This window comes from the organism of the source record quoted next, unplaced genomic scaffold (assembly GCF_019419815.1).
Source record: "Pyrus x bretschneideri cultivar Hongxiangsu unplaced genomic scaffold, Pyrus_bretschneideri_v1 Contig6, whole genome shotgun sequence".
NCBI classification, from domain to species: domain Eukaryota; kingdom Viridiplantae; phylum Streptophyta; class Magnoliopsida; order Rosales; family Rosaceae; genus Pyrus; species Pyrus x bretschneideri.
This window is the reverse complement of record NW_025999798.1, coordinates 4139619-4153428: the sequence shown is the minus strand read 5'-3', so window position 1 is coordinate 4153428 and position 13810 is coordinate 4139619. Positions and strand designations below refer to the sequence as shown.

Genomic DNA, 13810 nt, shown 5'->3' with positions numbered 1-13810 from the left:
TCTAAATCCATGCTAAGCCTTTCAGACAATGCCTGTTTTGGAGAATGGTATTTTTCTCATCTTAGAAAGCCATTTCTTCTCCAATGTCGTCGGTATTTCCATAATCTCGCTGAGATATGCACGATTCCGATGTTCCCGACAGAAATGGAGGAAAGTTCTTGACTGGTGAAGGTATTCATCCAAAATAAAAGAAGCAAATTCAAAACAAATAAACTGTTGTCATTGTTAAAATCTCTAATTCGGTCAAAATTAAAAGTCGATTAAGTACATATTGACGACGTAGCACCCGAAATGTCCATGAGTATGAGCTCGATAATTTCATCCTCGGGTTCTACTAGTATGGTTTTCTGGCTGATCAAGTTGCAGGACAGAGTCAGATATTGGAGACCAAAAGTATCTAATGAACCAGAAATAATCGAACCATATAAATACACCATGAGATGCAATACAATTGACAAATGAAATCGCGAACCGTAGGATTACAATTTAAAGCATCAAAGGTAGGGAAAAAAAAATAAGGATCAATTTCCCTCATCCCTTGACTTAAACCTATCGTCTAGAAAAATTCGACATGACCTGCAATTTCTCTGCACAACAGCTTAGACTCGCTGGCAAGCTTCAGGCTTTTGACAATGGCAAGCCCTGTTTGCTTGTGTGTAGAAGTCGGAATATATTTCTTGGCTTCTTCTTCTTTCCCCAGCAATAGAGCCTCCCTCGCCGGAACCACATTTTCCCACCAGAATTCCCGTAAAATTCCATGCATCAAGTTCCAGTAACTCCGGTCCCTGCACACGCGAAATATTGTGCTTCCATTCGGTGTCCAGCAGTACAGATCAACCCACTCTCTGTCCATTACCTCCATTTGGCCCTGCACCTGAGGCATGTAATAGAAAGGCATGGTTGACCAGGGAAGAGCCTTGTCAGGCTTGCCCTTGTTGTACGGACACTTCACTTCCAGTATCCCACCGCCTTGATAGCAATCAATAAGACCCTCAAGAAGACCGTCAGGGGAGGCACCAATCCAACCATATCGCTCATCTGCATGGGTAGCAAATCCATATGAACCCACTTCGCGACCTGTGATGCTTTTGTACTTTTCAATGGCCACTTCTTCATTGAGCATGCCCCACTCCATGGCTCTCTTAGAAGCTTCCACAATTTGTTTCTCGGATTCAAATACCTTCTCATGCCAGAGCTCTGGCCGGCGGGTCCCCTTCCAAAATCCCAAGGCGGTGCTGAAGGTGCTTGTGGTCAGCTTATCCTTGCGTAGGGCAAACCACTCCTCTGATCGCTGGGGAGCATCAGATGGTGAAAGCCGGGTGGCTAGCACTAGCGATGATGGGGGGCGACGAATGATAAGAGGGGAAATTGGAGAGATCAGTGGTTCGGTGCATGTGGAAAAAGGTCTCAAAATCTCTTTCCTAAACCATATCTTTCTTGAGGATAGCAATCCTACTGCTTTATGGAGAGATCTGCAGAACATGGAGCAATAGGCATTACTTGTTGCTGATCTGACAATGCCATCCATACCTACTTTGTTTCGTTGAAGGGTCCTGCAAAAGCTACACACTGCTTGAAAGTTTAGCTGAAGAAACTTCTTGAATGGATATTTTTATCAACATTTGACACGAAAACATTGCGGCATTGATTTACAAAATCAACACACAAAATTCATCAGAAACAACGCAAAATCGGTTTCTTCGGCACATTTAACATTACACAACCAGGCAGTAAACTTCTCCTTCATAAACAAAAAACTGAAAGCGAAGCATATTCTATTGTTCCTCCTTCACGACAAGCATTGATCCTTCTATCAGAGATGGAACTGAATATTCGATCCTTCCTACTTAATGCATCATTCCAGTCACGGTATTCGAAATGCGAAACATTCGAAAACAAGAAAATCAAAGGACGAATGCTTACTCTAAATACAAGTAATGCTACCGAGGAAAAGAAAGTAGAAAACCCAAAAAGCTCAACTTCCTCCCCCAATCTCCCAATTCGATTTCAGAGACAAACCCACATGATTAGCAGTCCTTAATTCGAACATGAGGGAGATAAAAAAAACATATTGCACCGAAGGTGTTTGATTTAATACCTGAGAGACGGCTCGGACTAAAGGCTCCGACTTTGGGAGCTGCAGAGGAAGCAGGGCGTGGCTTGGGAGTCCGAGAGGTCACTCCTCCATGGAGAAAATACAGAGAAGCTCTGGACCGAGCGGCAGAGACTTGGATGAGCTTCATCTGTTACAAATTTCCGGCAACCATTTTTAGGGTTTTGTTTCCGGCAAAATTTTAGAGAGAGAAGAAGATCTTAGGGCAGGTAGCGGTCTAGATGATAACATTTTTCCAAAATCCAAGACGCCACGTATTTTTACCTCTCTGTTAACGACGTCGTTTTACTAAAAGCGGCTGCAAACGCTGCGATTAAAGTTCGGAACTTTGAGTAGCTCGTTAACCGGAGAGAGAGAGGAGAGAGGAGAGAGCGCTGAACTCTTTCTTCTTTCTTCGCTAATCAAAAGACAAAAGCTTTAAATTCAAGCACTTTCCTCCCCTCTCTGTAGCTTCTCTCTACTTTCTCTCTCTGTCTCTGAGCTGAGAGAACCCCAAAACTCACCGACTGCAAAAAGTAACAAAAATGTGTTAGTTCTGCTGCTGATAAGTACTTCACTTTCTTCTTCTCCTTCTCCCCACTATCTGTCTGAGTCGGAATCGGACCCACAGTCATAACTCTCTCCCCTTTAATTTCCACACCCACGGCATGTACTTGTTGGAGAAGCCTCAACCAATTGATTTCTACAAGGGCAGTCGGGACATGATGATGGAGGTGGTCGTTTCAAACGAGGAACTCTCCCAATCCCAATCTCAAGCTCATCTCCACCCACCGCAGCCGCAGCAGCAGATGCTGATGGGGGACAGCAGTGGGGAGGACCACGAAGTGAGGGCGCCGAAGAAGCGAGCTGAGACTTGGGTGCAAGACGAGACCCGTAGCTTAATAGCCCTCCGCCGTGAGATGGACAGCTTGTTCAACACCTCCAAGTCGAACAAGCACTTGTGGGAGCAGATTTCGGCGAAGATGAGGGAAAAAGGGTTCGATCGGTCGCCGACGATGTGCACCGACAAGTGGAGGAACTTGCTGAAGGAGTTCAAGAAGGCTAAGCACCATGATAGGGGAAGTGGGTCTGCAAAGATGTCGTATTACAAGGAGATTGAGGAGATTTTGAAGCAGAGAAGCAAGAATCCGCACTACAAAAGCCCCACTCTCCCAAAGGTCGATTCTTTCGTGCAATTTTCGGATAAAGGTATCGAGTTTTTCTTTCATTTTTTTCTGAATTTTCAGGTTGCTGTCTGAATATTTATGTTCGAATTCGAAGTGGGGTTGTTAAACTTGAGCTGAAATTTTTAGTGTTTTGAAGAAAATTCTTAAATTAGAGGGGTTGGGATTGGTTGTCTTCCCTTTTATGTATATGTTGGTTTTCTGTAGTTTTTCCATTTGTGCAAGTGCTTCGTGTTTCTCTGAATTTGGTACATTATTAATCTGTTAGAAAATAAATTTAGAGGGTTTCATTTATTGTTTCAATTTAGAAATGTTTCTGTCTATGGAAATGGCTATAATTAGTAATGTGGAGTATGACCGTAGTTAAGTCAACGTCTTCAAACTTTAGATGAATTGAGTAGTTCCTGCAGTAATTGCTCTCTAAGACATAGATATGATAATTCTGCATGCGCATCTGGGTGTGATGGCTAACGATAAATACAAGATATGAAAATCATGATGTGATTTGATGTTATTTATCGGAAACGGACTGTGTGGTAAGTTAGTTTTGAGTATGTTGCACGCCACTTGATTGCGATCTGGAATACTGGGTTGGGTGAGGCTGAGGTTCATGACGCTTAATATGCAGTCTGGATGTATTTTGCAGTTTTGGCTATGAGATTGCACATCTAATAAACCAGTGGAGGGGAATTAACAGATTAGTGTGACCTAGTCAAACTCAAAAGTCATTTTGTTCTTGGTTGAGACTTATGTTGAGAACGGAAACTCACTTCATATGATTGCTTCCCAACAATCTTGTGCTTTATGTAAATGAACAGAAATATGAGGCTAGAAGCAAGAAAGAATGTTTGGGTTTTCTTGTCCTCTAGTTTGGAAATGTACTCTGTTTGCATTTGCTTTATATTATAAAAGATGGATAAGGTATTGGCTTATTGTGGCAACGCATTGAATTTGTCCTTTTTCTTATCACTGTTGATTATAGAGGTGTCGTATGCTGGGTTTCAAAGCATGTTGACGCGCATGAGACGTTGTGTAGTATTTAGTAAAGTATTGAAGGCGCTGCTTCGTACAAAACAAATCTTATATACAAGGAAAATTTTCATGTCTAATTATTTTTCTGTGTCTTGGTTGTTTTTTTCCGACTTCATGGTACTATGGCTTCTGTCCTGAGACATTGTAGGCTGTATAAAACACCATTTCCTGTGACAATATCCACTGACATCAACTTCAGATGTTACATTTTCTATAGTGCGTTCTAAAGACTTTATCAAATAAAGACACGTTGTGAAGTTGCAAGAAATGCATAACTTTTGTAAACGGACAATGGGGGGACTTATCTGTTGAGTTGCGCTGTTTGAAGCGGCCTTGCAATTTGGGGTGGGCTGTGTGACCTTACCTTGTGGGGTGGGGGAAAGTTAGGAATGGGCTGGGCTGGTTCTTATGGGTTTTCATTTTTTTTTTTTTCCTTTTCTTGTCCTAATTTGGGGAGCACTGCAACTCAGGTGATCCTTGCCCATGTTCGTCTCTGTTCCTTATGCATCAAGTGCTGCATGGGGGATTGCACAACTCATTCCTTTTCTTTTCCTTCACTTGGGTAGTGCCTTGTGTTCTTTAGTCTTTTCTTTTGAAAATTCTGCTATTGTATCACCTAGTTGGACTTGGATTTAGGGGTGAAATGTTATAACTAGTTCATACGGGTGAAAATTTTGCAACATAAATGACTTCTTCTTTCCGCACCTTTCCATTGTCTATGTAGTTGAAAATCCATTTGACTGATTTTCTGATCATGTAGGTATTGAAGATGCAAGCATTTCTTTTGCACCTGTTGAAGGTATATTAATTAATTTAATTTAATCTGAGTTTTAGTATTCTGGTGGGTGTTTATATTGTTTCATCACCTAATTACTGGCTAGTCTGATAACTCTTGATCACTCTAAGAAATTATGATTACTTATCTTTTGGGGAATGATCAGTTCGTTAAGGTTATTCAGGTACAACCATCTCAAATAGCTCATCTCATGGCTCTTGTTGGATATTACTAGCATACTAGATGGCATTCAAGATTCAATGACCAGTGACTAAGCTTTTTTCTTCTTTTTTATTGTCAACGCTGATTTCTGTTTGTTCTTTTCGTTTTGGCCAGAAATGATGAGTTCTTCACTTTGTAAGCCAAAATTGGAGCATATTAACTTCTCTGCGTGTTTCATGTCCTATGTTCTGCTTCTATATATCATATTTTTCCCAAGTCATTTTTTCTTTTCAAAGAGACATCTATCCTCTCTTTTTAAGTTCCTTGGTGTGCAGCTAGTGGCAGGCCAACACTCAATCTTGAAAGACGTTTGGATCACGATGGTCACCCTCTTGCCATCACTGCAGCTGATGCAGTTACGCCAGGTGGAGTTCCACCATGGAATTGGAGAGAAACCCCTGGAAATGGTAAGTATATTAATTGAAGTTGTGAAATTTGCTCAACAGGCATCTTGTTATATGTGTTTATGCTCCAAACGTTTTTTTGCGGATGAGTTCATTTATTTCAAATTCTTTTTGTTTCTTTTTTTCTTTTTTGGCAGGTGGGGAGGGTCAAGCATATGGTGGTAGAGTCATATTAGTCACTTGGGGTGATTATACTAGAAGGATTGGTATCGATGGCTCCGCAGATGCCATTAAGGATGCAATTAAGTCTGCTTTTAGGTTGAGAACAAAACGCTCCTTCTGGTTGGAGGATGAAGACCAGATAGTCCGAAGTCTTGACAGGGACATGCCTCTCGGGAATTACACTCTTCATCTTGATGAAGGTATAGGTTACATATCAACCATAATGAATTTAAATGTTACTTAGCCATCGGCTAAATGAAAAAATGGTTGAAAATTATATTGTCGTTTGGTCCCCCACTCTTATAATGAAAACTTGATGCTAAAGTCCTAATTTCAGGGGTGGCCATCAAAGTGTGCCTCTATGACGAGTCGGACCACATACCAGTGCATACAGAGGAGAAGCTATTCTACACGGAAGAAGATTATCGCGAGTTTCTGTCCCGCAGGGGGTGGTCGTGTCTGAGGGAGTTTGATGGGTACAGAAATATTGAAAATATGGATGATCTTCGCCCGGGTGCAATATACCGCGGTATGAGTTGAGGCTACCAGACGTCCCCTTGTAATGTTCCCTTCTCAATGTAGTAGTGGATAGTTTATGGATCCTTTTTTTGTTCAGTGCTGCACATTGTGTATTATGGTAGATCAAAGACGATTTTATCTTTTGGACAGTGGCCTCTGCTGTTTGTAATTATATACGTTTGAAGTTACAAACAAGTTTCTACACATCATTACCTCCTTCCATATTCATTTCATTTATGCCTTATGGTTCTTCTGCTTCTCTTTTTTTATTTTTTTGACAAGTCAAGGTGCCTTTTGCTAATCATTTCATTTTCAGTTAATTCATTTTTTGGTTATTAAACGGCTCCTAAACTTTTAATTTTCTGTTAATCCAATTTTCCGACCGACTAGTATGAGTGGTCTTATTTTTCCTTATTGGTGGTCACTCATGGGTAAATTGTTCAGCAAGACTGTCACATCGACATGTAGTATATTTTATCGTGCACACATCATAACTAGTGTATCAGTAACATCATTTACATGGTGTGACCTTGCTCAAATTTTCCTGACAGCATCTCCAGTTAGGGGTGTATATAGAGATGTGCAACACATAATACATTTCTTGTTGGCCGGAAAACTCTCTCATGAGCAATGTTTTTGAGACAAATCCAAATATACCCTTTTTTTTTAAATAGAGCCCAAATTAATTTACATCTCGATTAAGACAAATCCAAATTTAGTTCACACTAATTCAAAATTTTGGTACCATTTTATTGGGCCCAGCATATGCTGAAAGCTAAAACATTAGTGAGTTGTTTCATGCGATTTAAGTGATCTGTGTGTGCTGCATTTCGAAGAACATGGGAACAACAGAATCTATTTTTATATATGAAAGCTAATACATTCGATGACTTGTCTGGTACGAAATGAATACAACTCAAAACACGCGTTCCACCCACCAACGTACAAATTATACATCCAACGCCCATGTCGAAAACATCAAGACGGAAACACACTTACGGATAGTTCAATAAACAATTTCTCTCATCCTCGTCCCAACCGTTGTAACAAATTGTGAATAAAAGATTCACAATACCAAAAGTCCACGAAACATGGATACTGGTTACCATCCCCCTCCTCCTCTTACTGCTCGTCCCATTCGTCATTCTTGTACGACACTAGAGTGTCAACCTTGTGAATCTGCATGATCCAGCAAACAAATTAACTGTCAGCAACACAAGCATTTCCCCTTTTTTACGGTGAAGAGATTATCTAAATGCATGAAAATAATAAAATGGGAATGCAATTTCTTGAACTTGCCTTGGTGTCAAAGGAGTGCAGTTTCACTATTTCTGGATTTGCAATCAATTTCGGATCACTCTCGATCCAAGTGAATGGGACTGCAACATCTTTATCCGTGTACGCCAACACATCAAACACACCTAAAGCAAGCAATCGAACAAATGAACATGATGAATACCAATACGAATAAGTAAACCATTTGGATAAGTGAGTGTGTTTGTCTTACACCTAAAGCAAGCAATCGAACAAATGAACATGATGAATACCAATACGAATAAGTAAACCATTTGGATAAGTGAGTGTGTTTGTCTTACAGGGTTCATCAAGGCATGGCAAGTAAGTGATGCTCGAAGCAATCTGTCTCATGATCGCTTGAATCTCCCTCATGATTTCCTTGTCACTCTTTTCCCTCGACACGCTTAAATCAAACATAACAAAACAATGAAACATGATTTAGAAATGAATAAAACAAATTGGAGTCTCATGATCGCTTGAATCTCCCTCATGATTTTCTTGTCACTCTTTTCCCTCGACACGCTTAAATCAAACATAACAAAACAATGAAACATGATTTAGAAATGAATAAAACAAATTGGAGTTTCATGCAACACGGGGGACTAAATAACCCAAAATTGAATTGAATTACCCCTTCTCAACGACCTCTCTGTCGGTCTCAATGCTGAAGTTCCACCTCTCCAGAACCTCATTGGTGGCCTTGCTCATTATGACCAGAACAACTCTCTGTAACTTGCCAGATTCCAGCCATTCTTTACAAAATGAATAAGTACATCGTGTCAAACTTTTCGGTATCGACGTAATAAAATAAATTAGACCCAAAAAGGGTAGAAAAGTACCAGAAAGCTGGGCAGTTAGGTTGGCAATAAAGGATTTGAGGCCCTCGTCTTGAGTAAGCAACATTGGCAGTCCATATTTCTTCACCTTCACAAAGCTTTCCTCAGGATACACTCCTCGATTGTACAGAATACTAAAAGAATACCCAAATTCCAACCAACATTAACTTCAATATCTAACAAATACATATCCCAAATGAAGCAAGCACAAAAAAAGATAACACAAACAACAAGATCAAAGACCAATATCCCATGCCCATTACCTGTTTGCAGAATATCCTGAAAGAAAAAACGCAGAAAAAACACAAAATACAGAGATCAGACAAAGATTTCTCGGAAACCGAAAAATACCCAACAAAGAAAATGAGAATCAAATCCAATCGACATAAAACTACCGAAGAACTCGCTGACGATGGCGGCAGAGCCACGCAGAGTGATGATATCTTTGGTCGCTGCTTTTGAAGCCATTACTACGATGCGCTTCCAAACACAGTAAAGATTCTACCCAACTTTCTGTTTGGCAAGAAAGAAAATACTGAACTTTCCAGAGAAAAAAAAGAAGAAGCGGTTTTTGAGTTGTCCGCGATGAGGAGGCTGAAGAAATAGATTTCAGGGCTTTGAGAAAATCGACTAAAAGTAAAGTAGTGCAAATGCAACGGCTAGTTTTTTTTTTTTTTTTTGGCTATTCCGTCCGTCCGGGGCCTAACGGTAACATTTTTAAATTTGCGCCATTTTCTGGTATGAAATTATGGAAGTGGGCCGGCTCTTTAGATTCCAGCGTCAGCGGGCCATGTGTGCTGCCACGTAACGAGGCCGAGAAGGAAACGGGAAAAGGATCCGGGAATCCCGTGATATTTATATTTAATTTAAATTTTATATTTTAAAATGATTTTTGACCACACGATATATGATTAACGGTTATGATCACAGAATTCCCCGGATCCCTAGGAAAAGGATCCAGCGAGGATTCTGTTCCAAGGAAACGTGCAAACTGACTGAAATAGAATACGAAAGATTTTTTCGTGTCCCCGAAACATAGTGCAGATCCATGTCATTATACAATTGAAGAAACACTTGAAACAAAAACTTCTCTCCATCACTTAATACTACAGTTTAGTGGTATCTCTTCACTTGTAAGTGATAGAAGCTTAGCGCACTCGCTCACCTCCTTAATATAGATAATATCATTTGTTCAAAAAATAAAAAAATCTTATCTCTAATTATATAATGACATGTGATATCCGTCATGTGTTCATGGCTCACTGAAAAATCTCATATAGGACATTACTTGTTTGGTCGGACAGGACGAATACGACATCCAATAAGGGAACCCGTGGCTGCGAGGCGGTCCTGAATTTTGTTGGATGTACACAAAGGCCCAAGTGTGTCAGGACCGAACCTGTTAAAACAATTTCCTTCTTCATTTTCTTCATCTCTGTATACATATCATAACTTGTGGAACTCAAATTTCAATAGCAAATGAAAATAATTATTGGTGGTGTTTGTTCTCATCTTCTATGCTGTCTTTACCAGTTGAACCCTTAATCGGGCTAAATTAATAACATGGTGTATGTGATACAATTATAACACGACGTGCGTGATACAGTTATAACACGACCAAACATATCTAACACGACGTACATGATAAAGTTATTGTGTGTATCACAACTAGTACTTGAGGTACAATTATGCATTTTACACTCTGCAACCCATAAAGAAGAAGATGAGACTACAATATTCATGCATACAGCATAACACAAAAAAAGGGTGCAGAGACGTGTGACCCAAGTCAGTGTAGGCCACATTCAAACCCTAGCAAACCTAACTACGATTCTCATACGATATCACATAACCCTACTATATATATACTGTTCTTAGTACTGACCCCTCCATTTTCGATATCTACAGGCAATTGGAAGATCCAATCATGACCTATCATATTATCTCCAATGCATATTGCACTACCTGCCAGCTGCTGAATATTCCAAGTTTTTGTGCGAACATATACATATATATATACGTGTACGTACACATATATATATATATTTGTCAGATAGCAAGACACAGAAAGCTAACTTCTGCAGGAACAAAAATGAAAAATGTGTGTATGGTCATTTGCCCAAGTGGGGTCATAATATATGCAAAGGGTCAAAAAATTTGTGGCCAAACTTAAAAGTGTGGTATACAAACTAAAGGAAAGCATAGGAAGATTCATCATCCGTGCTGGAGCTTTCCAGAAAATGGTACACAGGCGTGAAATGAAAACTCCACAAGGCTGGTTTTGTGGGTAAGTGCGTGCGTGCGTGGTCCTCTCCTCTTCCTCTCCGGCTTTTTTTCCTAGCTATATACATTTCAAAGAAAACTCCATATATCATACGAACCTACTTTTCTTCAGAAAAATGTCGACACCATGTGCTCATTCATTTCCTCATTTCTGCACACTCTCTCTAGATTTCTGGTTTACACTTCAACCTAATTTCGGGGAATTGTGCAAAGACTTGACGTGCAGTCTGTATCTTGATGGAAACTGATGCGCATGCATGGGTTTGTTATCACAGTGTATACTGAAGATGCTAGCTCAGAATATTCGGGTCAGGTTTGAGATATGCACTCAAAATTCAAAAGTCCTTAGATGCTGCTGTTGCGGTTGTGGATATATATACATACATACATATGCATATATATATATCAACATGTATCCTTTCTGGTTGTGTTCTGGTTGTGGACCTTGTGGTTGTGGATATGCACTCAAAATTCAAAAGTCCTTAGTGGCTGCCGTTGTGGTTGTGGATATATATAACATGTTCCTTTCTGGTGTCACGATTTAATTAATTCCTTATAGTCATGTACCACGAAAGGGGCCCAAAAGACGCATGGGGTTGAACCGAAAATATATACAAAAGCAAAATGAGAGATGGCTACAGGGAATAAAATAAAGGAGACAAACACTATATAGTATACTTTATAGAAGGAAAGAGATTCTCTCTTGATCTCTTTCATTAAGGTCACCAAATCAAATAATTTGAGTTTTTGAAATTTCATCAAACGATCTACCTGTTTTGATTTTTTAAAAGTTATAATAATTTTTTGCTGTTGGATGAAATTTCAAAAGCACAAATTAATTGATCAAGTAACCTTGATGAAAAAGGTTCGGAAATGATCTCTTTTCATTTATAGAAATCGAAAAATTGAAAGCTGCAAGAGGCTCACTATTTTATTGCAGAAAGTTCCAAAGCTATGCGACAGGATAATATTTTATGGAGAAATATTACTTTGAGCACTGAGGACTTCATTGGTATCTTTGAAGCATGTACGCTGAAAATATCATAAGGTTAAATTTTTCTGATATTGCATGGTTTTATTAATAATTTTAAGAAATTTTATACTTACTAAATTACAAGAGTAGGTAGGCTGCGAATAATAATAATGTTCATTAGTAGTGGATTATTTTGACTATTTATATGAATAATGTTATTCACACTTTAATTTTTCTCGTATATTTTGATTAATTTTTATCAATTGATATTCTACGATTTATCTGTCTAATGATTGAAAATTAAAAAGAGTATGTGAGAAGTAAAAATGAAGCAGTGCTATCTACACACTATTTTTAAAACTTTGACAGCTATTTTGTTTGAAGCCAAATAAACTTATGATTATTTAGTAAGGTCATCAAGTTTATACTTTCTTTCAAAGACATATTATTGCTCACTACGCTCAAGTAATGATGATACTCACCACTTTATTTTACCGTTGTATTGTTTAAATTTCAAGATCTATTTGGTAGATAGACACAAATCTCAAAATTTAAACTCATTCAATAATAATAAGTAGACTGGGGAACGCTACTATCATTCAAGGGTGTTGAGCAAAAATACACTCGTCTTTTAAAGATGCATGCACGGAATTTAATAACAAGTAATATTAGGGAGATCAAAATTTTAAAACTAAATTTGTAAACTAATTGATGTGATTGTAAATGATTGAATTATTAATTAAATTTTAACTAACATACTTATGTTTTTAATAATGATACATCGTTTGGTCTACAAATTCGGTTTAAAATTTTGATGCCACTGACATTCCTTTTAACAAAATAACAATCTTTTCAAAAATTACCACTATTCATTTGACAACCTCTGCTTACAAGACGAGAGGTAGGGGTTTAGTCTAAACTTTTCCACCACCGACCCATAACCTTTTCAAATTTGCTGCTTTTTATATTTTTTCGTGAGTTTTACAATTTGTACTCATTTTTCATGTGCTTTTCTGTTTGCACAAAACCAATTATAGTCAATTGTGGATGATATTTGGTCTTTGAATTTTATTATATAAGGTAAAATTATATTTAGGAAAGCAAACTTTGTGACTGACAGTTTAACTTATTTTGTCTTTATTCTTTAAATTTGATTGTATGGGATACAGTTGTATTCGAGGTTTCAAGTTATAATATATCTCTTTCTTGATAAAAAAAATATTCAAAGAAAAAATAACATGTGGGATGAACAAAGTAGTGGTTGCTGGCAAAGAAGAAATTTTTACCGTGCCAAGAATACGAATGATACAACAAGTGCTATTATATAAGTGGAATGAAATTTTTTTATTTTTTAACACAAATATCTCATCATTTATACGTATATTAAGTGGTGATTACTTGAATGTGATTGGATGGAAATTGGTAATGACTGAGCAGATATTTGGCACGAGGGCAGCACACATTTACAGTGGTTTGCTTTTACCAGGCACACGTCCAAGTCCCCACCACCACTTGTATGCTGCAGCTAAAGTGAGTGGGTGGTCCGTACCAATAGGGTAGCCACACGCCCTCAGCAAGTTTTCTCTCGCCAAATCATCAGTCCAACACTCTTTTCTTGTCCCCCAATGGCATGAGAAATAGTTGGTAAGGGTGTCCTACCACTTAGTTACTTACGTGCCCTACCACTTCTAATGTACGGTTCCACGTTGCCTTCACCTAATACAATAATGGTCCTGAAGAGATAATTTTATCGAAATTTCTCTTATAACGTCTTACTTTAGGGATAAGTAAAAAACTTAGAATATAAGCAAATTAGGAATTAATAAGAATCAAGTGGTGGTGAAAGTTACCTAGTACGTATTCATTTGAAAGTGTTTTTAAAATGGTTGGATTTGTGAAAATGCTTTTGAAATCAATTCTTGGTAAAATGGCACAAATCCTAGAAAAACACATTATTTCTTCAAGCAAACACTTTAAGTGCTTTTGAAATAAAAAAAATATTTTCTCTAAAAATGCTTTCTATTACTTTAGG

General features: G+C 38.3%; 3 protein-coding genes across 7 annotated transcripts; 1 reads left to right on the top strand and 2 right to left on the bottom strand.

Moving 5' to 3' along the window:
- Positions 1-401: 401 nt before the first annotated feature.
- LOC125471261 lies at positions 402-2520 on the bottom strand. 3 transcript variants are annotated; one of them, XM_048571498.1, is made up of 3 exons: positions 2378-2520; positions 2099-2243; positions 402-1569 (listed from the first exon to the last, which is right to left on the bottom strand). In XM_048571498.1, the coding sequence occupies exons 2-3, from the start codon at positions 2241-2243 to the stop codon at positions 557-559; spliced, it is 1158 nt and encodes a 385-aa protein (XP_048427455.1). In that variant the 5' UTR covers positions 2378-2520; the 3' UTR covers positions 402-556. The 3 variants fall into 3 exon arrangements, with proteins under 3 accessions (XP_048427455.1, XP_048427454.1, XP_048427456.1); XM_048571497.1 differs by lacking the exon at positions 2378-2520 and having other exon boundaries at positions 2099-2271; XM_048571499.1 differs by lacking the exon at positions 2378-2520 and having other exon boundaries at positions 402-1562; positions 2099-2237.
- On the top strand, positions 2388-6599 carry LOC125471262 (trihelix transcription factor GT-1-like). Of its 3 annotated transcripts, none has more exons than XM_048571501.1 (5): positions 2388-3301; positions 5069-5107; positions 5581-5712; positions 5847-6071; positions 6197-6599. In XM_048571501.1, exons 1-5 carry the CDS (start codon positions 2761-2763, stop codon positions 6409-6411), a joined length of 1152 nt encoding a protein of 383 aa, XP_048427458.1. In that variant the 5' UTR covers positions 2388-2760; the 3' UTR covers positions 6412-6599. The 3 variants fall into 3 exon arrangements, with proteins under 3 accessions (XP_048427458.1, XP_048427457.1, XP_048427459.1); XM_048571500.1 differs by having other exon boundaries at positions 2443-3301; positions 5566-5712; positions 6209-6599; XM_048571502.1 differs by having other exon boundaries at positions 2450-3301; positions 6209-6599.
- A 631-nt stretch (positions 6600-7230) lies between these two features.
- LOC125471568 (mitotic spindle checkpoint protein MAD2) lies at positions 7231-9257 on the bottom strand. The gene is made up of 7 exons (XM_048572132.1): positions 8918-9257; positions 8786-8801; positions 8526-8656; positions 8318-8438; positions 7986-8089; positions 7690-7811; positions 7231-7569 (listed from the first exon to the last, which is right to left on the bottom strand). The coding sequence occupies exons 1-7, from the start codon at positions 8988-8990 to the stop codon at positions 7513-7515; spliced, it is 624 nt and encodes a 207-aa protein (XP_048428089.1). The 5' UTR covers positions 8991-9257; the 3' UTR covers positions 7231-7512.
- Between the last annotated feature and the right edge of the window lie 4553 nt (positions 9258-13810).